Source organism: Bombus pyrosoma, linkage group LG9, assembly GCF_014825855.1.
Source record: "Bombus pyrosoma isolate SC7728 linkage group LG9, ASM1482585v1, whole genome shotgun sequence".
NCBI lineage: Eukaryota > Metazoa > Arthropoda > Insecta > Hymenoptera > Apidae > Bombus > Bombus pyrosoma.
The window spans coordinates 9,941,269-9,965,419 of NC_057778.1; the positions used below are offsets into that span (position 1 = coordinate 9,941,269).

At 37.7% G+C, this 24,151-nt stretch overlaps 2 protein-coding genes across 4 annotated transcripts in view; one reads left to right on the top strand and one right to left on the bottom strand.

Moving 5' to 3' along the window:
- The window catches only part of LOC122570812 (activating transcription factor 3), a 28,786-nt gene extending 8,257 nt beyond the window's left edge, over positions 1–20,529 (bottom strand). For both annotated transcript variants that reach the window (XM_043733668.1, XM_043733667.1), the window contains exon 1: positions 20,426–20,529. The gene's annotated coding sequence lies outside the window, so the exon portion shown is untranslated. The remainder of the gene's footprint in view (positions 1–20,425) is intronic.
- On the top strand, positions 1,767–23,337 carry LOC122570811 (nucleic acid dioxygenase ALKBH1). Of its 2 annotated transcripts, XM_043733666.1 has the most exons (4): positions 1,767–1,991; positions 22,122–22,302; positions 22,363–22,619; positions 22,707–23,337. In XM_043733666.1, the coding sequence occupies exons 2-4, from the start codon at positions 22,210–22,212 to the stop codon at positions 23,281–23,283; spliced, it is 927 nt and encodes a 308-aa protein (XP_043589601.1). In that variant the 5' UTR covers positions 1,767–1,991; positions 22,122–22,209; the 3' UTR covers positions 23,284–23,337. The 2 variants fall into 2 exon arrangements, with proteins under 2 accessions (XP_043589601.1, XP_043589599.1); XM_043733664.1 differs by lacking the exon at positions 1,767–1,991 and having other exon boundaries at positions 21,914–22,302.
- The last annotated feature ends 814 nt before the right edge of the window (positions 23,338–24,151 follow it).

Consider the following 24,151-nt stretch of genomic DNA (forward strand, 5'->3'; position numbering starts at 1 on the left):
AAGAACGCTTAGATTTTGAAATTGAGCTCTACGAAAATAGTCGGCCGAGTGGAATCGCGAAACAAAGCGATACATTCTGCGCGTTACGCCCGAATTTCCATTAATTAACTACTTCTACCTACGTATGTATCTCTTTTTCCATTTTTACGCTTCAATCAGTGTTAAATAAATGTAAAAACGATCTTCGCCGAATGGTGCTCCCCGAGACATAGTTATTTTTCTTTCTTTCTTCCTTAGCGTTTTCATATACAACGTTGAAAATTGTTAAGAAAAATTACAACGACGAGTGTATTTCTCTAAATGTTTATTTTTCTCGTCGTCTAGTTATTTATTAAGAGACACTAAAATATTCTACGATTCTCTCTTCCTATTTTTTTTTTTTTTTTTTTTTTTTTTTTTTTTTTTTTTTAATTTTTTTTTTTTTTTTTTTTTTTTTTTTTTTTTTTTTTTTTTTTTTTTTTTTATTATTATACTGATATATTTTTGCAAGAGAATTTCAAGCGTTCCAAGAATCTATATCGTGATGTAAAAATACCTGCACAATACGATATTATGGCACGAAAGACATAGAAATCTTCCTTTAAATTACGTCAAGTACGCGATTCGTCTAACCGAAATGCTACTTCAAATAATCGATACTAATTAATCTTCGTTCCTGTTAAGTTCGTTCTACGATTTTTCAGCTGTCGGAGAGCTTTCTTTTCCCGCTTTATTATTCCATTCCATTTTCAAAAATCTATCGTATATAGATATATAGCGTGAGATTTCGCTGTAATTTAAAGACAACTACGTCCGACAGATATCAGATATTATCGAACGATAGGAATTTCAGAAATTAGAATGTAGAAGATTTATTTTAAAGGTTTGAAGATCCTCGACGAATTTTCATCGAAAGTTTAAAAGAAAAAGAAACAAAAAAATCGAGAACCTAAGATGCAACGGAAAGCTGTAACGATCAGTAAAAATCGTTCTTCAAACTCTTGAAAATAATCGGTCGAGTGCAACACACCGATCGAATACGTAATCAGTGCGCGCTTATGTAAAGCTCGAGGGGCGATGCAACGGATTGAAATAATAATCGAAGAACCGAGTTTGTTTGAATGGAAACAGGTGTCCGATCGAAGCCGTCGCCGTTGCACGCTGTTATAAAACGTATAAATAGAAACCGTTTGATTTTGATGTATGCCACGAACAACTCGGTATTCGGCTGATCTCCCGCCGAAACATTTTCGAGAGACAATGCTTTCGATTGTTGCCACGCGGCAAGTTTCTTCGAAAACCCTTCCTCCGGCCATTTCACTTTCGTCAATAATCGTCGCTAAATCCTTGCCACCTTATAAATCGCGTTCAACTGTTTTTGAAACGTCACTCAAATATACGAAGAGAATCTGATAAAAGCGAGGAATCATCGAACAGTTAGATAAAAACTTGGGGAAAGAGATGGTTGACATTGAAATACACTGTACGACACCTAATAAAAACAAAGAACATGAAACGTAGTATTTAAAACCCAACTCTCAGCCTCTGTTCCCAAACGACATCAAATTCGAATGATCGGTTCGAAATCTACAAAATCACGTACAGACAAATACGACGAAACGAGGAAGATTGAAATGATAATATTCTAAATTTAAAACTCCGCACCAACTTTCAAAGCAACTGGCGGTGCATCAAAATCCTCGATGAATCCGGTCGAGGCGCGCTTCGAACGCTGCAGAATTTATAAGCGCCATTATTATTTCGTCTCGTCAAGGTGCGGACTATTCGTAGAGCGTGGCCTAATAATAAGCTCACTTCCGATTCATAGAGCGCCGCGAGTGTATTATGCGCTTGTCGCGCGTCAGCTTCCACGGACAAGCCGCTTTTCCCTCTTTCTGCACCAGAAATCTTATCGATTTTATCTTCGGCTGCCAGCGAGGAGCGCGGAGAAGGGCACGTAGTGGACAGATGGGCCATTGTTGTCTTCTGGATTCGTGGTGTTCGCGTCCAAGGTACGTTACAAAGGAGGGGAGTCGAAAGGCTTTGGGATGAAGATAACCAGTCGTCGAACGTGTTTACGGCGATTGATCCCGACGTCGATGATGATTCGTGGAACTGTCGTTTGGCTTGAGAGGCGAAATTGGGGAGGTACACGTGTTTGAAGAAGTTCCGTGGCTCTTTAACGGCGAGTGATTTACGAATATGAAAGAAAAGGGCACTTGAGATTTCGAGAGGAAATGTATATGTTACAAATTGATAAAGTTTGCTTTACGCGGTGCAGATGATTACGTGGTAAAGGAGATCTATTCGAGACGTTTTCCAAATGAAAATTTCGTTGAAGGGACGAGGCATGTACACAGACCGTGTACGTTCTGAAGCGAAGATTGCGAGATTTAGTTTGGAATATATGAGACGGTGGGAAAATAGGGTGCACGTTGATAAGTTTTTCCTGTTCCGTACATTAGATTTAACGAGGAAGATTTAGGAATAACAGGAGTAGACGGAGCGGCTCAAAATTCGATGTTTCTTCTTCTATCGTAATCCGAAAAACACGATACAAAACGGAGATCTACGGATAGGAAATATTTCAACGAAAAACATAAAATTGTCGGGCTGATAAATTTTTAGAAACTATCAAATCTTCCAGCTACATAGCAGCGGAGTAAATCTTCGATAATCCGAACGTGATTTATTATCTTCCACTGTCGCTCGAATCGATATCTCTAGCTACAGGCTCAAACCCGCAGATCTTCGTCGAACAGGAAAAAGATATTTCGAAAAACAATTGTAAAGATAAATATCGATGGATCATTGAAAAGATGGAGTCAAAAATAGTAACTCGAAAAATAATGCTAAAAATGTAACCGATATCGTTAAAATATTCAGAAGTCTGTGCGAGAATATTTATAAGTAAAAAAAATTCACGAAAGCGTTCGAGAGACACGTATAAAGAACGTATGCAAATTTCAGGCCAGTTTCCAGCAGACTGGAGCTCCTTTTCTCTTAATTATTCCGCATTTGTAGAGATTATTTAAGAACCGAACACTTTTTCCAACGTCTACAAAAGAGATATAGTAGCAATTAAATGTAATTATTAAAATTCAACGAGCGAAACTCCTCCTTTTTATTTTGTTTATGATGTTTATTCGTATCTCGTATATCTATCTGTTACATTTCATTCGGATTAAACGACCTAACTTTCTCCATATTATTTTTTTCATTCCTATTTATATTCTCGCGAATTTGCTTCTTGCGTTTCAACGATTGCATAACCCCGATTTTCTTTCTTTTTCTCTTATTTTTTTTTTTCTTTTTCTAATTAATTCATCTTTAAAATTGCATCTCGTCTGTCTTCGAGTTCTGCGTTATCTGACAAGCCTCAAAACTATTCTCACAGTTGTAACCTCCTTCTAATCGCTCCTTTTACGGTATCTCTGACGATTGCTACGTTATAGATATAAATGGTTTTCCATTGAGTTCTCTCATCTTCTGCAACCTTCTTCCTTAACCTTCTTTCGGATAGATCCAATAAATTAAGACTATAACGTGCGCGTTCTACAGCCGTGCACCTATTTATCTTCTAAACTTATACTAAACGCGGCAGAACAAATGGTGGGCCATTTATTAGCAACCTATTCCAAGGTCTGTTGCGTAATATTTAGGGAATTGTCATATGTTGGAAAGATAAACGCTGGTTTCACAGAGAATTCGCGAATAGAGATCAAAGAAAATGTGGAAGAAAGAAGTTTCTGCGGCCTTTGACGAGAACCAGGTATTATCGATGATTTTCCACGGAGCTTAAGTAAAGCGTACGGTGCATCGAAGCGGCACGTAACGAGCACGAGTCATAAATACACCAGGAACGATATATATCGAAGGTGGCTCCCCTCGCCCCCGCTTTGCCTCAAAAGCGGCGAGACGCGCCGAAAATCCTGGCTACGCGCGATCGTCTTTCGCGTGCACGGGACCCAGCTGGCAATTAATCTTTCCACGATCCTCCGGTCGACTCGTTTTCCTTCGAACATGTGCCACGGTTCTCACCCTAAATCCCGTCGCGCGTGACGAAACTTCCACGCGCCAAGTTCCGAGCCTTTTAATTTGGACGGGAAAGAAATTCGAACGACGAATAAAGAGTCTACTAATTACGGTGAATTCGAGATCGTTTTGTATTTTCACGCGTAATACGCGTGAAAATAGTTGCAGCGTTAATAAGAAGAGAACAACAAGTATGAAAGATCTTTTGAAAAAAATATACAATTAAAAAAGATCCTCTTTGCGTGTTAACGTGGCACGAGATATTTCCTTCGATCTCAAACTTACGACAAACTCGCTTCAAAAAGAAGCCAAAATGGAGCGCAAATATCCTTGGTGGTTAAATAAATACCGATCGCCCGAGTGCGTTTTGCAATATTACGTAATTATTCTGCGTTCCACCATTGCCAGCGCACGATGTAACGATAACACGAAAGAAATCTTATGGTGGCTTGTCGAAAGTCTCGGTAAAGGAAGAGCTCGTGTATGTAGATGAACGGGACGAGGAAAGAGATGTTGAGAAATCTGTCTCTAACGAGAGAGCGAGAGAGCTTGCGCAACCGGTGCCCATCTGGCCAGAAAGCTTTTATCGTGCTTTTTCGGTACGGTCGTCGACATAAGCGTGGGCAGCCTAATTCCTACGGCTGTCGTTTCTGCAACATACGCGTTCGACCGCCAATAGACAGAACAGACGACCATCGGGGCGACCCCTTCCATCCATCGAAATCCCATGAAACTCCTACGAAACATGCGACCGGTCCACGAGTTTACGAGCGACTCGATTCCCTGGAACCGTGGAAACCAGCCTCCAAACAGCCAGGAAAAAAGACGTCGAGAGAGAGAGAGAGAAAAAGATTGGAACGAAGGGTTGTGAAAGCAGAGGAACGTGAGAATTGAACAAATTTGGATGTTCGGTAGCGTAGTATTGCTTAGGTTCGAGGATCGAAGGGTTGGAAAACGCGCGACACCGGCTACTTGGATATTTCAAAATTTGAACCTACGACCCGGGGAACCGTAGAACCTAAAAACCTTGGGATCTACGATCTTGCAAGTGTAAGAATTTGTAACTGTGAAAATTTCAATCTGGAGAGTATGAGAGTCCTAGAGTCCGCGATACGTTGAAAGACTGTGAGAATAAGTAAGCAGAAGATCGAGATGTTTGGAAGTTCCATTAACAGGAGACAGTGTGACGTGCAACAGACAAGATTCGAGTCTGTTTTTGATGGAATCATCTGCTATAATAATAAACCTAACAGCGTCTTGGTAAATCGGGCTTTTCATTGCTAAGCTCTGGGAGAGCTTACACATAGAAGACCACTGTATTTTACAAAATTCTTCTCGAAACTGCACGGTATAACTGAACAATATCGTACGCGCGTTCGTGCCCAACGGATTAACGTTATAAACGATAAAAAATTTTATTCTGACGCAGATAAAAAGACTGGAAGTTGATAAAAACAGACGAAACTAACGATAGCACCGGCCAAAACGTAAAAAGATACTATTTTATTAACGATATTTGCGATTAATGGAAGATATTGCTGCAGGTATAAATCAGAATCAAAGGAATTAGGAATGCCACTGTAATACTTCCAATTTTCCACGCCCAATTAATCCAATCATCAAAGTATCGCTTGCCAACCCAACGTTCCAAGAGAGGTTCTTTCAACAGATTCTCGAATACAGCTACATCGTTAAAACAACTTTGTATCGCTGTTTATTATTTCAGCCACGCAAGCAAAAGAATAATTAGACAAATACAGACGATGTTATTAAGAATCGCGGAATAAGTAGAAGAATTATCCTGCGATCATCCACCTGGCAGTGTATAATAGACATATAAGTACGGGTTAGACTGAAAAACCCGCATCGATTATTGTTATTGTAAATTATAATTATCACATCTCGTAAGTGAAGAAAATTCAAATGGCAAAGGATTGTATACTCGAATTCATCGTTGCAACAGAATGATCTCGAGATAGCTATCTCGAGATGGACGTTTCAACGTCTAAATTCTGTTCAGCGGCAATTTCCATCGGTTTACGAGTCTCATTTTCATAAACATTCAGCCAGGCTTCGAGTTAACGGACTTCGCGAGAAATAGAAAGAATAGTGAAATTCGAGGCAAGGCCGTCGTAAAAGAAAAAATGCACGAGGGGAAACGACGATAAAGCACGAACCTGTTGGATGGAACAATACACGTTGGCCAAGCGATTTCAACTAGTTGCGAAGGTGAGAGGTCGCCGCGGGAGAAAAGAGTTCGAAAAGTCAATGCCTCCGAGCACTTTGTGCGCTTGTCAAACTGTTGCTCACGATCACTTTCTAAAGACACGAATTTCGTGGCCGACCAACTTGCTTCTTACCAACTTCTTTCGCTCGAACATCACCGAAGGCTTCGGAATAAATATCTTAAAAATTCCAAGGTTAGATACATGAAACATTATAATCACGCGCCTCTCTTTGTCAAGATTCTAAAGATTCCAAAAAAATTGTAAAGTCATAGATCCGCGTATCAGGTTTATTTTGGAAGAGCAAAGGAACGTGAGAGGCTACTAGGGTACGAAATATATTTTTCGCGTATATATATTTTTTTATGCCTTTCGCAACATCAGGCGTCGACTATGACAATCTAGAATTCTAGTTGTGTCGACGGTGTCGTGCTATTTTTCACTTTCTCTGTCTTAATATCTCTACTTTGCAAATAAAGATAGAAATTGTCTTAAAGCAAAATCTTCTCGAATTAGTTAAATTCGATAAGAACAAACTTAAAATCTCAAACGATTCTCTCTGTAATATCGAATCAGATATCAGTCCCCTGTCTCTTGTTAAACCGGATAAAAAGATCTCGCGAGATCCTTTTTCCGCCTCGCTATAACAGCAAAAGAAGGAGAAGGACAAAAATTCAATTTCCTCTGGTAATTTATCGACGAACGGAAAGAAAAATCGTTGCGGATTCGTTTTACCTTTCGGCACGGCTTGGTTGTCGCACAATTAAGCCCGTAATTAAACGGAACATCGAAGGAGGGTGATCAAGATCGAAACGAGCCGGTTCGAAAAAAAAAAAGGTCCGAAATTAGCGTTACACACAGAGAGAAAGTAGATTCCGACGAGGAACACAGTGTACGAAGGGACACGGGAATATTACGACGCTATCTGTCCCAATTATACGACTTTAATTACGGCAAATTACTTTACCAGGAGGCACGATGAGTTACTCACGAAGCTAGACTATAGTTTTACTTTTACAAGCTGTTTATCGATCCACGAGCAGACCTTCCTCAGGAAATAGTCTCAACCTCCATTACAGGTTGCATCAAGGTAACATTCCACTTGCAATTATTTTTCGATTACTTGACGTTATTGAATAATTTGAACGTTATCGTCTCTCAACATTATGATTAGGATATAGATATAGATCCCATGAAACTTTACAGTATAATTCAATCTTATTATTGCAAAGAGGAAATTTATCAATTCTATGACGAAATAGATTAATTTATAATTTTTGTACCAGTTCTTTCTCCACTCCTGTGTTTTATACTTAATCGGCTCAAACGACATATAAATTATTTCATTTGCATGTTTTAGTACCATCGCATCTACGCAACTTTAATGTTGTTATAATGTTGTTATAATAATACGGTTGTCTTAATGAGTTGCCATTTCGTTTCTAACAACATGGGACTCGTGATACGGTACGAAATGTCTCCGTATACATTGAAAAGAACAGCAGGTTTTCGCATAAAGTTTCATTTCTATCGTCAATCCATGCAGCAGATATGCAAATGTTGAAAAGTTAGCGAAGTCTGCGCGTTGAGTGTAGCTAAATATGCCAAGTGACCAGGCAATTAAATCTGTCTTAACATTGTTTTAATTAAGGGGAAGATAAAGAAAGAAATTAGACTCTTTGTTTCTACGAATAGTCGAGGATTCAGAGAAACGTACTCCACTTTCTTTATTTTTATCGATTCGCAGCCTTGTGGTCGAACGTTCAGAGGGCGATTTAATCTTTCGAGCATGGCAGTATAAATCACTTTATCCGTCACGATAGCGTGCTTTCCTTTTCCGTGATAAGAGCGAGAATCGTGTTTCGTATAGAAAACAACCTTGTAAATTAAAACGTTCCTTCTTATTACGATTAATCGCCGGTGAAATCATACGATTCACGTCCGCCCAGTATTCTATATAATTAAACGAAAAAGAGCAAAACACGAGAGATACAGAGGACACCTAAGAAGGCAAAAATACGATAATGCATAATGAAACTTAACACTCTATTTTATACAAAATATTTTACCGCACGAGATTACTAAATTGCGCACGACGATTGAGAATCATACGCAAAAGCATACAGCATATTTTACATAATTTATTTATAATTCTCAGCGAGAATTGATTGTAAATAGTCTACCAAATAAAAAAAAAAAAAAAAAAAAATAAAAAGGAAGCATATTTTACATAAATACATTAGGAAATAATACGCGCACAATATTTTCTGTTTTATATTATTTTATTGGATTACGTATGGTCCATTTTGTTCTATTGGAAAATAAAACAAAAAATGTTGCGCATCTATTATTTCTTCATAAAACGAAAGAAATTTTTGGGACAGTCGAATGTATACATTTGCCATATTTCTTCCCGTAATATGTAATATCATTTGCTTAACATTTCAACTTTACCAACTACCAGTAATAATAATAAATTGCGAATGTTTATGCATAAACGTGTAAATCTTCTATTGAGTTGGCAACTAAGTGATTGCGGATTTTGTCATTAGGTTGTATTGACAAAATCCGCAATCACTTAGTTGCCAATCCAATATTTTTACTATGCGAAACTTTCATATATAACAACTTCCACCGTATGTCTCAAGTTTGGCTGTCAAGAAAATTGCATTGCCTATAGGAAAAGCTACTATTTACCACAGAGACTTATAACTTGCGAGCCTTTCCTTCGGAAAGATCCTCGATTGAATAAAGAACAAAAATTTTCCATATAAGAAATTCGACTGCAAAGAAGTAAAATGCGTATAAATTAGAGTACTTCAGCTTGAACGTGATTCAAGCACCTAGCCCAACCGCCACTAAAGCTCGAATCGAGTTACGAAAGCGATCGTCGAACGTATCTAACCGAACGTTTCAAACGATTCGACGAATCGAACGAGTTGATTGCTGAAAACGCCGAACGGTCCTGGCGTTTCCTACGCACGCTCTTCTCGCACACTATGTTTGGCGTTCGTAACGAAATTTATGCTTCCTGTCCGACCGTAATGCGACCACACGCTCGTTGCCTGGCCATATAATTTACATACGCTGCCGGTTTGCGCGCGCTTTGTCTATGATCGCGTCGCAAGGAGGAAAGAGGAGCCGAAACGAATTTACGTTTCGTGCTTCTGTACTGCGTGCACGCACGTTTGTCACTATTAGACCGATTGGTTTATTGCTTTGTTCGATAGAGATAAACCAGCTGAATTGAAAAATATCTTCTTCGATATGCTATTCAATAGGAAACTCGATTTAAGGAAATACAAATGGAATTCGAGGCTCTTAACAGATTATTATTTCTTATTAAATAATCTTCCATCTTTTTTGGCCAATTCCTGTCGAATGGAATTTATTAGACTTCGTTACGAGAGGGAGAGAGAATAGAATAACGAAAGAAATTCGTGATAACTAAATCTGAATTTCTTCGTGACATTTCTAAAAGTTATTTCAAGAGGTTTAATCCTGATTTTCTAGTTTCGTGGATAATTTTTTCCATAGTATTCCTTGATTCTACTTGAAAAATTCGATGGAGAAGAAAAGGAACGAAATAACGGTAGAAATTATTAGAATGCTTTAGTCTCCACTTGATCGTTTTTCAAAAAATATAGAGAGTTTATGTGATTTACTGTAACTACTGTAGTTTCGTATTTGGCTACTAAGGTAGTTTGATGACGAAGTTTTTCAAGAATTTGAAATGTTTCCAAACGTTCGAAAAATTCCTTTAGCCCGATAAAAGACAAATATTGTAACATAAACGCATTGTCTAAAGTACTATCTGTCCATAAATTCTATCGTTAAAATCCTAAACGTTAAACACTCGATAAATTCTTTCGCCTATAATTCAATTCATATAGAAGACTCTATTATGATCCAAGTTACTGTATCACGCCAAATGAAGTTACTTAAAATTCTCAATGAGAATCGCTTGTAAATTGGCGACCAAATAAAAAAAAAAAAAAAATATAGAAAACTTACAATGTATAGAAAAATGACGATACAAAGAACGCATCTTCAGTGTCGAGAATGTAACCTTGATCGTATTCCCTAGAAAAAGTTCTATCAAGAATCGCAAGACGCTAATGTTACATCATAATTTGCACGGGACAAAGTGAGCACGTAGTGCACCTAAAGCAACAAATAGACGTGTCATTGGTGGATTTTCCTGGTTGGAAAGCAACGGAGGAATTTTCGAAGACCATGATTCCCTTTCTAAACGATCGCCACACGTTGTCTGATCTTTCGAAGAAACAGTTGGGTAAGGAACAATTAATGGAGATTGATGCCTCTCGAACCCGCATGCTGTTCTCCCTTCTCGGAGAATCGTTCTCGACATACGGGCGCAAATTTGTATCTTAAGAACGAGTCGAACCTCCTAACAGAGAACTTCTAAGAAGCTACAAACTCGAAATTGCAAAAATGGTTCTAAATTTGGTAGAGAAACGATTCTTTGAATTTCTCGCGACGACTACGAGTTTTCAACGTACGTTCAAACGCGTTAAAGAGACAATTCTTTCCTGCATTCGTGTAAATGGACAAAAGACAAGGATTCTTCCTTAATGTTCGTTTGAAAAATTTCAACGTAAATTCCGTCTGCGGAAATCTCCTCTGCGGAAGAGAATTCTTCTATACGTTCGAGCGAATAACGGAAAATTATCTGTCTAGCTTTTCTATCAGAAATTCGTCGACTTATTCGCAAAAATGTCAAGTTTTCAACGATTCTCGTCAATCTGCACGAATCACAGCAGCATTCCCTTGCAGCGTTTGTTTGACGATTCGTCGCGAGATTTTCCCGTTGTGTCATAACAGTTGAACACGTTATTTCGTAACCAGAGATATTGAAAGTGCTCATCAGGTGTACAAAGCCGCGACGTTTCTGAAAAAATGAAAAGCGTCACGCGCGCAGCCTTTTAACCATTTTTAACGAAACAACGAGGAAATTATTCGTAAAATCGTTCTTAGAATGGTATTCGCAAGGGACGCGGGATTCCAGGTCGCGGTTTGACTCTCTGGTCGCAGTGAACGAGTCGGTGATCGACTTTAAGATAAAGCTAATTGCGAGGAAAGTTACCGTCGATGACTACAGTGAATAGATACCGAGCGGTGGTTAAAAGTTCATAGACTAAAGATTAACAAGCCTCCTCTATGCGCAGACATTTAATGGCAGATTGAGAGATATTTGTTGGCATTGAGAGATTCGACGGACACTTCGAATTCCAATGTAGATGCATTTGTAGATCTCTTTCGAAAAGAATACCGGCTACATAAGTTTAATAACAGAGAAAATATCGATTACCATCTTGTTCAATATTTTATTCCAACGTTCCAAGGTAAATAAAATAAATGTTATATAAAATATAAGATATTATTTTAATAATATTTTACTTCAATCACTTGCCATTCTTTAACATATACACTTTTCCTTAAGCGAGCCAGTTTTTCTATTCCTCTACGTTATCTTTCTTTCGATATAACATTCCAGTGAGATAATTCCTCAACGATAATAGTACGCTACACGTTGAATAATACCACTCGTTTTAACACTCCGTTATTCTTCGTTATTTTTTCTCACTCGTTTCTCAACTACCTCTCGACCAAAACTCTTCCACAACCTACAACTAACGTCTTCTTCTCAAACTAAACCAATATTTATCATACTCGTTGAACTTCGCTAACAAATTCCCGATTTACTCGGTTCAGTATCAGGAAACACTTAAAACAAGCTGTACCACAGCCTAGCCCAAAAATAGTTGCCGATGACCTACGAGGATCATCAAACGCGCTTCGATCTTCAATCTCCGCTTTGAAAGCGGACAGAACTCGCGGATAGAAGCTGGCCGACAAGGATACAACGAACTCGAACGCGATTATTTCTTGGAACGAGTCTCTCGTTTTCACCCAGAAACGATTACCCACTTAAACGAGACGAGGCATCGAAGAAAACAGTTCGTTCGACGCTCGTAAACAGCGGATAGCGCGTTTGCACCGGATTTCAGCGGTGTGTAAATTTACGAAAGAAGAGAGAGAGAGAGAGAGAGAGAGAGACGAGACGAAAGACCTGTAACTCGACGAATGCAGCAACTCCGTCGTATCTTCGTCTTTCTTCGAGCAAGCTGGTTCATTTGAAGACCTAAATCCGAGGGAAATTTCGTGGAACTGCGAAATATTCAGGCGACAGAGCCAACTCGAATATTTAGGATCGCTGAGCACGTGCGCGATCCAGCCTTTGAAATCCTAAGGATGTGTGTTCCCATCCTCCTCCTTCTTTCGACTTCTCAGCCATCGATGGTTATGTAATGGACGCTGGCAGAAGTCCTACAGACTTCCATACGTCGACGATATTTTATGGCACCGCGGTGAACGACGAAGAAGAACGAAAACGATGGTAACGACGATTATTTACCTCTGTAAAGTCAGGCTTCCATCGAAAACGATTTATCATCGTGATTCTATCGTAATCCATACTGGTTTTCAAAATGTTCGTGCTTTAACAAATCTTCTTAATATCTAAATTCTGGTCAAACTGGAGATGAACTTTAAAGGTGTCGTCCTGACATTTTACGAAAATAACTGAGTTCTTTTCGAATCGTACAAAGACACGAATTTCTACGAGTATCCACGATCTTATAATTACAAGAAACACGGTCCATCCGCGAAAATGAAACAACGTAGCAACAAGCGAGTCTGTCGCATCTACGGGCTTCCACTTCCTACGTTCATCTGCCGAAACGTAACGTACGATAAAACAGCAGCAGCAATACTCTGCAGTTATTCAAGAAACATCCAATTGACTCGTAACACACTGGTCGTCGTAAACCTGTCCGTCGTCCTTTTCAGAAAGCAAAGAACAAAACGAAATTAGTAAATGTCGTGGACGCGGCACTCCGTAACACAGAGATAAAGACGTCAAGATTTTAGGGTTATCGTGGTTTCTTTGCTATTATAAATTACTCTCGCTTTCTGCGATACGTGTATTCGTGTGCGAAATGTGGGGCCGGTAATTTTGCTTAGAATTGTTGTCGCGCGTTACACGCAGTTATTTACAACTGTTCCGGGTGCTCGTTCCGACAAATACGATTTAAGAAGAAGCGGCCGCGTTGTAAGAATTCGACTTCTCGCTTTGATCTCTAAAGTGACACAGATTTGTTGCCGCTCGTTTGCGATGAATTACGAGCAGAATATTGTACATCGTTGCCCTTACCCCGATGAAACGCGATTCCTCGTAGAATTTGTCCCATTAAAAGAGCCGCCGACTCGCGTGATCGTTCATTTTTCCCGCTTTGAACATATTAGCTTGTTGCACAATATACAAAGCTCCTTCGAGTCAATCTGCTTGACTTTCACTTTTTGCAAATTTCGCAATTTCATTAGCTAAGTATACCGTTGACCATACACTTGTTTATCAAAGTATTTCAACGCTTATAAACTGACTGCGAATATATTAATTAATTGATAGAATTAATCGGTAAATACCATAAGAAATCCCAATGATATGCAAATGTTCTTTCCGAGCATAGAATTTTCTAGCCAAATGATCCTAGCATTATGAAATTCCGAGCAAAGTTCTTTAAGAGATATTCACAATTGTTGATTCGAAGCTAGTTGTTATTAAAACAAATTTAGAACTAAAGCTTTCAACACAATTTACTCGATGCGTCATTCTGTCTTACGCGAGCCTTTTTTCCGCAAAGTTTCTCGATTTTCCTTTCTATTGTACAGCATTACTGCCAATAATCTTGGTTGTAATTGAGTTTTATAACATATGGCATCGACGTAACCTAAACGACTGCTTCTTAAAATAGGAACTTCCATCGTAATTAACATGCTATTCTCATGGCCGTCTTTAATAATTCTGCAGTACAATTAACATAGCGATAACTTTAAATTCACATAAATATTCAATTTACTCCACGTTTATATTCCTTTTTTAACTTACGTTTATGTTCGAAATTATTGAGACGCTTTTTACTGCCACGTTTTTACGACTTTCACCCTCTTAACGTCCTATTACGAATTTAATCGTGTGCAGTGCCACTCGATCGCCGTATTTCAATCTTTTCGCCGATTACGATATTATGCGATTATAATGCGCTGAATTTTCCACAGTGAAACTCCCATTGCCTCTAATTTATCTCGCGCTGTTAATCAGCTCGGTATTTCGACGCGCAACTATACCTCCGATCATGGTGTTAAAAAACGAGATTCAATAAACTATATCATCTTGAAAAAATGACGAATACAATGGATCCGATCGGAAAGTCCAACGGCAAAGAAACCAGACTGTATATCGTTTGTTGGCGTGGAAACGCTTATGTAATGCATAATACGTATCATAATTACAATACATTGTCGACAATGGATCCCGATAAGATACATTAAACTAATATACTCCCACCTCTTCTCTTTTTGCTCGCTGCGCTAATCGCTTATCTATCGCGTGGTCGATTCATCGGGCTAGACATCGCACACGCATATGCAAATATTCGTGTAAATGGCAAAAATACTTTAGAGTGGTAAATAGGTAACCGGGATTTTTGCATTTCTACGGATGCGCGACTTAGGTTCAACCTATGTGAATTCATTTAAGCGATGTTTTTCCACAGCCTGCAACAACACCTTAGTCAATAAAAAAATGTTTAAAGAAATCGTAAAAAATTTACGTTGGCAGAAAGACCGTTGGAGGATATCGTACAAAGATATAGCGATTAAAGTAAGCGTTTGAAAAAAGATCGTAAAATCTTGTACCGGATAAAAGAACGTTTTACAAAATAGCAGAAATATATATCGGAGGAAAGATATGGGGAAAAATCGTACGTAAATAAACGTATGTTATTGAAGAAAGCGCGCGATTCGAAGCATGTAGATAATTTTGTACGGTCGACAAGAATGTGTAATCTTTTTATCGCGCGAAATATTGTATCTGCCAGCGATAAGAGTAAAAGAGATCGATAACCAACCCACCCACGAATGGAACAAATCGAACAATGTATTCATTCATCCGAGAAGGAACGCGGAGCGATCCGAAGTGCTCCGCGCCTGTCTCTGTGTACGAACGAATATACTCGCGATTGGTCGACGTCGAAACGCCGGTGCTACAGCTTTTCTTATGTCAAACATTTTAAGGAAAGATCAATATGGTTTGATATTGCGATCATTTTCATGGAAATTTCAAGAATTTCTGATAATCCTAACAATTTCGTAATTAGACGACGGATGAAATTTGTTAAATTGTAAACATTGCAAAGGAGATCGGCGATCTATGAAATAGTAAAAAGTTACTAGAACCGCGCACGGTTCTAAAATCACTAGAACCATGGAAACGTATAAACGACAATTCGTTATATACTTGTTTATTCATTAGCCGATTAATTGATTAATTGACTAGACCATTAATCGACGATTAGTTGATAAATTATTATACAAGACCTTGAATACATGATTATTATTTAACTCTTAAGCATCGACGATTAAGCTAAACGAATTATCGTTAAAGTTGGTATGGGTAAAGTTGGTCGATTTGGTTTGCCCGCGAGTTTTAATAAAACCGTATTGCGACAGCTAACCGATCTCGATAGACGGAAAAATAATTCGCGACTCGAACGCTCGCGCGCTATTTTCTTCGCGTGCAAATCCTTCCTCTTGCCATTTCTCTGCGATGCGCATTAGCATTTTAAATTCAATCGGTACATTGACGCCCTTGAACAATAATGGCCTGCCTCCCCCGCTGGTCCCCCCTTTTTTCCCTCATCCAATCTCTCTCTCGTTCTTTCACCGTGACAACTTGCAAATCCAGTTATATCATCTCTCGACTTTGTAATCAGCTGTGTGTAAAAAGGTGACTCGCGGCCTCTAGGCGTGAACGCGCGCGCGCGCGCATCCCTCGACGATAAATCAACCGCGCGCGAGAGCTTTTTATTCGAGTACACGTTTTCCCTTGACCGCGGCAAATTCAATTAAGACGCGCTCTATTCTATGTACACGAACTTCCAGAGTGATCTTCGAACAAAGAAAAACTCGGCCTACTTTGTCTGTCTTTTGCTTTGACATTTCACCCCTCGATTTACAGCTCGAGATTTTTATTTTTATTGACAAAAGCTTCAAACATTCGATCGAAGATAATAAAACAGGCAGAAGTTGTTTGGTGAATTTTGTCGAAATTTTTGGACAACTCGAAAGAGCAAAGGAATTCAGTTTGACCGTAAACGACCCAGTTGATCAACAATATACAAAGAAATATATATCTTTCGATGAAGAGAAAAGATTCGAATCTCGGCGATCAATGTCATAGAATTTGATAAAATTTTGTTTCGTGATTTCCGAACGGGGCACCGATAGTTGGAAATTCTACGATCAAACTGTAAGTGGACGTTCTGTTTACAAAATATGCTTTCAAAACGTCGGAAATATATACATCTTCTAATTAAAGAGAAAACATTTGGCGATAACTAGATCAACGTCATGAAATTTGAACTTTCTTTCCGCGATTCCTAGATGAGAACCACAGTCGAGAATTCTAAAGCGAAGCTATAAGTCAGACTAGAGGAATTTCGATGAACAATTTCCACAACGAAAATAATACCAGACAATGATCAAAGATATGAGAAAATCGATGTAAATGGCGAGTGCGCGTGCAAGAGAAATTATATTTAAAGCCGACAGGATTAGGGGGAAAAAGAAATGCTCGATGAAAGCGAGATAAATAGACGAACTACAACAGAAGAGCTAAAGGTATTCGTCTAGTTGCAATATTTGACGGCCTTCGGCGTTATGGAAATGCGCACGCTATCTGACACACGTGTAGATCCTGTATGGGTGAGTTTCGATGTCGGCGACGATCTAAGAATTAAATGTCAGTAAGGTCACGGTCGCGAAGAAACGAAGAATCTTTGTCGACCGACCAGAGATAATTATTCAAAAATATCGCGATAATGCACGGCTGTATCTCTTGGGAAATTTGTCTTTTTTTTTAGCTATATGTACTGTACTAATATTACTATAATTTCGTCGTGTTTCATATCTAACTATTAAAACTGTTCGATTTATATTGATTTTAAAATTCCGACGGAAGCCAAACGTTTGATAAATGCAACACGTCATCCTTGTAATATGTATGTTTTGTTGTATCAACTGTTTGAAACTAGTCTTTCTACTGGGTTGGCAACTAAGTGATTGCGGATTTTGTCATTAGGCGGTATTGACAAAATCCGCAATCATTTAGTTGCCAAGCCAATAATACGATCGAAAACTGAAAGTATTTTTCCACCGATCCAACATATATGTTATAGGTGCGCGCATATTGTAAAAGCATATATAGCTTCTATGTTTATTTTTTAGCTAATCTAACGAATATTTTTTGTTTATCTTTTGAACGAGTCCACTATCTCGTATTCAGGATTACGAAAACAACGTAGGCGTTCGATTTCGAACGTTGGCCAGAAAACAGGATCTTTTATCTTCTCTTTTAATTTAATATTCGATGATTCCCTAAAGCCAATGATTCCCAAGATAACGTAGGTGTCTGAATTTTTATTAAAATAGAAAATTTGAATTTTTCCTAAGATCTTAACACATTGGCGACCGCTAAAACCTTGTTAAAATTTATCGTGGCAGAGTTAGCTAACTAGTACTTATCGAATACTTTTATATAACATTTAATTACCGCTTCAAGAAAGGCCAAATTGAAGGGAAGGTTGATCATTCTCGAAAGTAAAAGAAATATAATATTCGAAAATAAAGATAAAAAAAGATAAAAGATCTGATTTCCGGTTTTCAACGTAGGTCGTAACGTAGAAAAATACACTCTCTCATTACAAGTTGCTAATGTGTCGACTCGTGTGAAAATATTCATTAAATATTAGAAGGTAAAAACAAAATTGAAAAAATATATAACAACGTGCAAAAAGTTATGCGACTATTACGCTGTCCAACCTTGCGGCTAATTATCACACACCCAGCAGATTGCACCTTGAGAAGATTGGCTCGTTTGCATAGAGAACGCAAAGATAAGATTATTATTGTATAATGATTATCAGCCGCGAAGGAAGTTTACAAACGAAAGTAAACATTTAAGATTCGTGACTTGACGAACGCGAATCTCTACATTTGATACGATTCGAATCGGTTGTAAATACGATTCAAAATATGTTTTTTCATTCACTATTCCTTTCTGCGGTTTAATCTTTTCCTTCTCCGTGGTTTAATTGAATTTAAATTCACATAATTACCATCGTCCACGACATTGTATTTCGATCAAATATATTTTATAACGACGTATATTTATTTTATTCCAACGTATATGCTTTGTTTGCTATTTGAATATTATGTAACAAATTGTTTGTGCAATAGTTCGTGCATCTATATTAGCTGGGAAATGCGGCTCATGCTTGTTTTTTATGTTTGTTAATATTTTTATAAAATATAACAACACTATGAAATAATTATTTGTAATGAATAATTTTCATTGATAATGATAACCTATTTACGCATGAATCGTGAAAAAAAGTTTCATAATTATTTTTTAATATACGAATGCAGAAGTAAACAATTAAGGTGGGAAAAAATGATTGGTATTCACGAAGGCATAAATCCTAGAATCGATAGATCTTCTAGTAAATTCATTTTCAATGTTTAATTTAAAATCCGAAATTAATAAAAACGCGTTTAAAAACAAAATATTTTTTTGTAAAATACTCGTAGAGTAAAAGAAGGAAAAAAAGAAGGAACAATTCGACTACAGAACTATTAAGGTATTCGTGAAGTTTGTTTTTCCACGGAGAAATATGTTCCCTTATGAGCATACATTTCCAGTAAACACTAAGTCGTTCATAATAAACGCACTCCCCATTTAAGCCGTCGTAATATGAGGTTTTATGATTACGGTTATTTGTGATCCTACTTAACTCCACTTTACATGCCAATATAAACATTATACTTTCATTCGCGTACGTGCGAAAGATACTCGAACGATCGCGAAATCTCAAAGATTCTTTCTTACCGACGTATTGAAGAAAAAGGATAAAAAAGAAATAAAGAGAATAAAAAACGAAGCGTATATAGTTTGAATGTTTAGTTCGACGCAAGGTATTGTGCAATCAGGAGCATTGGTACCGTGTGAGGATGCTATATAGTCTTTACTAGATTCGTGACAATGTTGCCAATGTTCTGTTTTGCTATATTTAAGATTCCCCACTACACCAGATGTTCTCCGTGACACTAATCATGCATTATTACGAGTGCATCCTCAGGTGTCATGAGCCCATGCCTGTCGAAAAATTCTCGAAACGGATCCATCGTATCGTGACAAATCGTAGAAACGACATACTTTTCGTTTTACTACCACGACCATACTAAACTTTCGTTGCGAACAATTCTTACTGCACCTCTTTCGATCCGTATCGCGTGGACGCTGTAAACGATAATCGACTTCACAGCTAACTTCATATTCGTGGAAACACGATGCACGAACGTTACCGCGATATTTCAATCGTTCGAATTGAATTCGAGAAAGAAAGAAATATAAGGAAGTTACTATAACGACCTTTCTCACGATCTTATGTGTTCTTTATGATATGTATCTATGTGAAAAAAATGTACAAGAGTTGAGAGAAATATTCTTACAGAACGTAAATTCAGTTTCACCGCGTTTAACATATTCTTCTCTCGACTCTTGTCGTAATAATGCAACATGTTCGTAATAAAGCTCCACTTGGTAGTCGCACGACCTTGGCTACTCGCGAACTCGATTTTCGTTATATTCCTCGAAAGATATTACTGGAACATTACTGATAATTTTGACATCTGTTTCATGGCAACGTTCCTTCCGAATTCCAATGATAAAGAAATCAACCGACGATCTTTTAAATATATTTGGCTTTTCGCAAACACCCGGCCTATCAAAAAAGATATCTTTAAAATACGCATTAGAACGGATAAATCGACAAATAAATGTCACTAACGTTGCAACGTAAACTGTATCTCCGGTTCGAACATACTTGACAATTTAAAAGAGGTCTAATGAAATTACTACCGCAGCCTCGATACACCTTATTGCAGCCCTCAAATTATATTACAAGAATAGCCGACTCGACCTACAAAGAGCTTTATCACGTGCAGAGAAGACGGTTTGTTTTAGGTGCGTGTACGGGTCCTACCTTTACAGTTGCGAACGACTATGCAGCGTCCCGATACGCCCCACACCGTCCTTCTCCGTCGGCTGCCGACGCACGACTATGGATAATTCGCGGTTGCGACCGGCCTAGATATATACGAGCTATATTTAGCGACTATCGTCATGAGGAGCGTTCGCGATTGGTCGTTGGTGACGTGATAGACGTGCGTGATTGGCCGATCTCGCGAATATGCCGCGATTGCTTGGTACAGGCCTGGCTTACGGCTGGGCGCGACTCGCGGGCACGACATTTGTTGACATGAAACTGTCAGAGAATACGCGCGCCCTTAATGCACCGGTATATTCGTATTCGCGTGTTACCGCTCTACCTATGTCGATTCTTTCCGTTCATTTTCATTTATACTTTCAACATTGTTCATCTATTACTATGATACAAATCTTTTGTAGATGCTCCCTTACAATTTTTGAATCCAACTACAATTGATAATATTATAAATAAAATAATTATAGTGTGATAATGACTGATAACGCGTTGACTGCCGGGTGAATTTTTATAATATACGTGTTTGTAAAAGAATAATGTTGTTTAATCGCTTTATGCTGCATTTATGTATAACAATCTATATCGTTACCATAATAATAAAAAGTGACGAATTTTTCGAATGTGATACTTTCTTTAATTTATATACTTTAACATTAGAACTATCCCTTATACCGAAGAATACAAAATGAAATATGATACAAGCCTTTGCCCATTTATTTTACAAATTATCACAGAAAATTCCCAAAATGTACCATTGTAAATATAAAATTTCTACAAAAAAACAAAGAACAAATTGGTTATTTTAACCATTCTGAAATATCTAATATTAATTAATTCTGACATTCCCGGTCTAACCGGTGACCCCTGTGGTTGTCAACGTGATAAGTAGACATGTAATCCAGCAGGATCAGTGAAGTGGTTGAACCCAAGATCCAGTTTAATAACTGGAACAAGGTTCGTTCGTATTCTTTGAGATACAGGTGAACAATTATTCGCGACCGGGCTAGGTGAGTGGGTGGAATTTATGGAGAATAGGAGCGATGGTAATGGACGATTATTAACGTGGTGCGCACTATTAATTTGCACGAAGCTTTCGAAAAGCCTTGAAGTCGGCTGTCGTGCCTCTCTTCGCTTCTATGAAATCATAGATTTCCCGGCAGTGTTATTATGCGAAAATTACGCTCTAAAATTAGTCACAGTCCATTAACGTGTGCGTACACAGATAGGGGACGGGGTTGGGCACGGTAAGAAAAAAGATTGCTCGAAGCTCAGACATTTTCGATATGTATCTGGCTATTAATGCCCATACGACGATGATGGTATTATGCTAAACGAGTCGAATAATCGTGATGCAGAATGCGCTGTCCACATGTCCACTCATCGATCGTTTCTGCACGGTACTTACAATTAGTCACATGTCACATCATAGATTCATCTTCGATTGCTTACTTGTGGGTTAGACAAGATGCGTCGGGGCTGGTCGTAGTAAAAACGTCATTGTTTTCGTGAACATCGAGAGAAAGTTACAATCTGGTGATTTAGAATAGGAGAACCGATACCTTCGATTGTCACCATCGCGAACCGGGTCAAAATGACATTCTTATTCAAACATCCTAAGCATTTAGTACTATCTCGCTTAGGAATCTGCGTTAAAATCTACTTTCAAATTGCACAGATCCAATTGACGAATAAAGCAGCGTCATCTATCGGCACGTGTGCGAACCAGCAAACATGGCAGCGCCGATGATTCGAAATTCGAAGTAATGTTCAAAAATAGTTTTAAATATTATAAAAGTCGAAAACCTTGTCCAGATTTGAAAGATGTAATCGATTTGAATAATCCCGATTATAACAAAGTATGTAACAAATTATGAGAACCCTATTCTTTACGTACATAAATTCTTAATATTTTTTAGGTTACTGATTTTAGGAAGAGGTTACTTGATGAACAATGCGAATATGAATTGGGATTAAGACCAGTAAAGGACTGGGAAATCTTTGAACTTCGAAGTATTCCAGGACTTATTTTTATAAAAAATCCATTTACGACATACGGACAACGATATTGGATTATAAAATGCTTGAAAGAGTACTCTAGAGAGCCACATAAATTAAACTTAGATGCTCATAATGTTTTAAACAAAGACGAAAATTGGTGGGATATATGTTTTGGGTAAGATACAATATGATGATATGAAAAAAATATATTTGTAGTATACCATATACCATAATAATAATATGTTTGCCATATTAAATGCAGAAACTCTGACAAAGGTAAAGAATTATTACCAAAATTAAGATGGGCAACATTTGGGTACCACCATAACTGGGATACAAAATTATATTCTGAAACATCCAGGACAAAAATGCCTACTGAGATGTCTTTGTTGACCTCATTTTTAGCACAAACATTAGGTTTTAAGGATTTTAAGGCTGAAGCAGCAATTATTAACTATTATAGAATGAATTCGACTTTAGCGGGTCATACAGATCATTCTGAAGTTAATGTGGAAGCACCCTTATTCTCTATAAGTTTTGGTCAAACTGCAATATTTTTAATCGGCGGACTTGCACAAGAGGATGCAGCTAATGCAATGTTTCTACGCAGTGGAGATATAATAGTGATGTCTGGAAAGTCCCGTCTAAGGTACCATGGCGTACCAAAAATTTTACCAACCATTGATGCACCATGGGATGACTTAGAAATAAATTATGATAATCAGCACTGTATATGGAATGAGGATGATTGGATCAAAGCAAAAACTTACATTTCTGAAGCTAGAATAAATATGAATGTAAGACAAGTGTTGAAACCTGGACAATTGTCCCTGTTGTAAAATATTGTACAAAATCGACTTGTATATTTTTATTAAAAATACTTATATTAATTACATTGCAGTTAATACTTATTTCTTCCCCATTATATTGCTGTCAATTCACATCAGTACTAGAAGCTGCACCATAAAAATACATTGATTCTAATATTTAAACATCATTATTTGGATTGTCTTCTTCTATGTTTCGGTTTACCAGATTACTTTGGAACATATTCAAAATATTCAAAAAGTCCCAGGCAATTGTTGCCATTCTTAATAAAAAATCTTGTGAATGTGTTATCCATTTGTCTTTGATGTGATTGATTGCTTCATATCTACTTTCATAGGTATTTGAGGTCGATTCCACTGGCCTATATGGTCTTAGTAAAATATTCGTAGCATCATGAACTGCTTTATTTAGTATAAAATCTTTAGAAATGTCTGATTTATGAATCATTCTCTTTTTCATAAAATTAATAATGTAATTTACCAAAATAAGTAGACCTGGAACAGGGATTTCCCACTTAGCGTTCATTTTTCGTTCTTACGTCGAATATATACAAACCTATATCCAAAGACGATTAATGTTCATTCTCATAAGAATATCTTCGGAGGCTTTCCTTATTATTCCAGGTTGCCAGCAACTTCTACGTGCGTTATGCGGATTGACAGCGCAAACGTCTATTCTAAACGTGTTATTTGACTTACTGTCGCTAATACGGAAACAACGATTTTCTTTTATTAATCGTTGCATGAAACAATCTTTCATTTCTTCAAACGAATAGGAGGTATGGTACTTATGTTCCATTGAAGATTTTTGTTTTCTATTCCCCTTATTTCATTCTTTGTTTAAATTAAGTTTAAGATATTATAAATTTTGATTAAACAT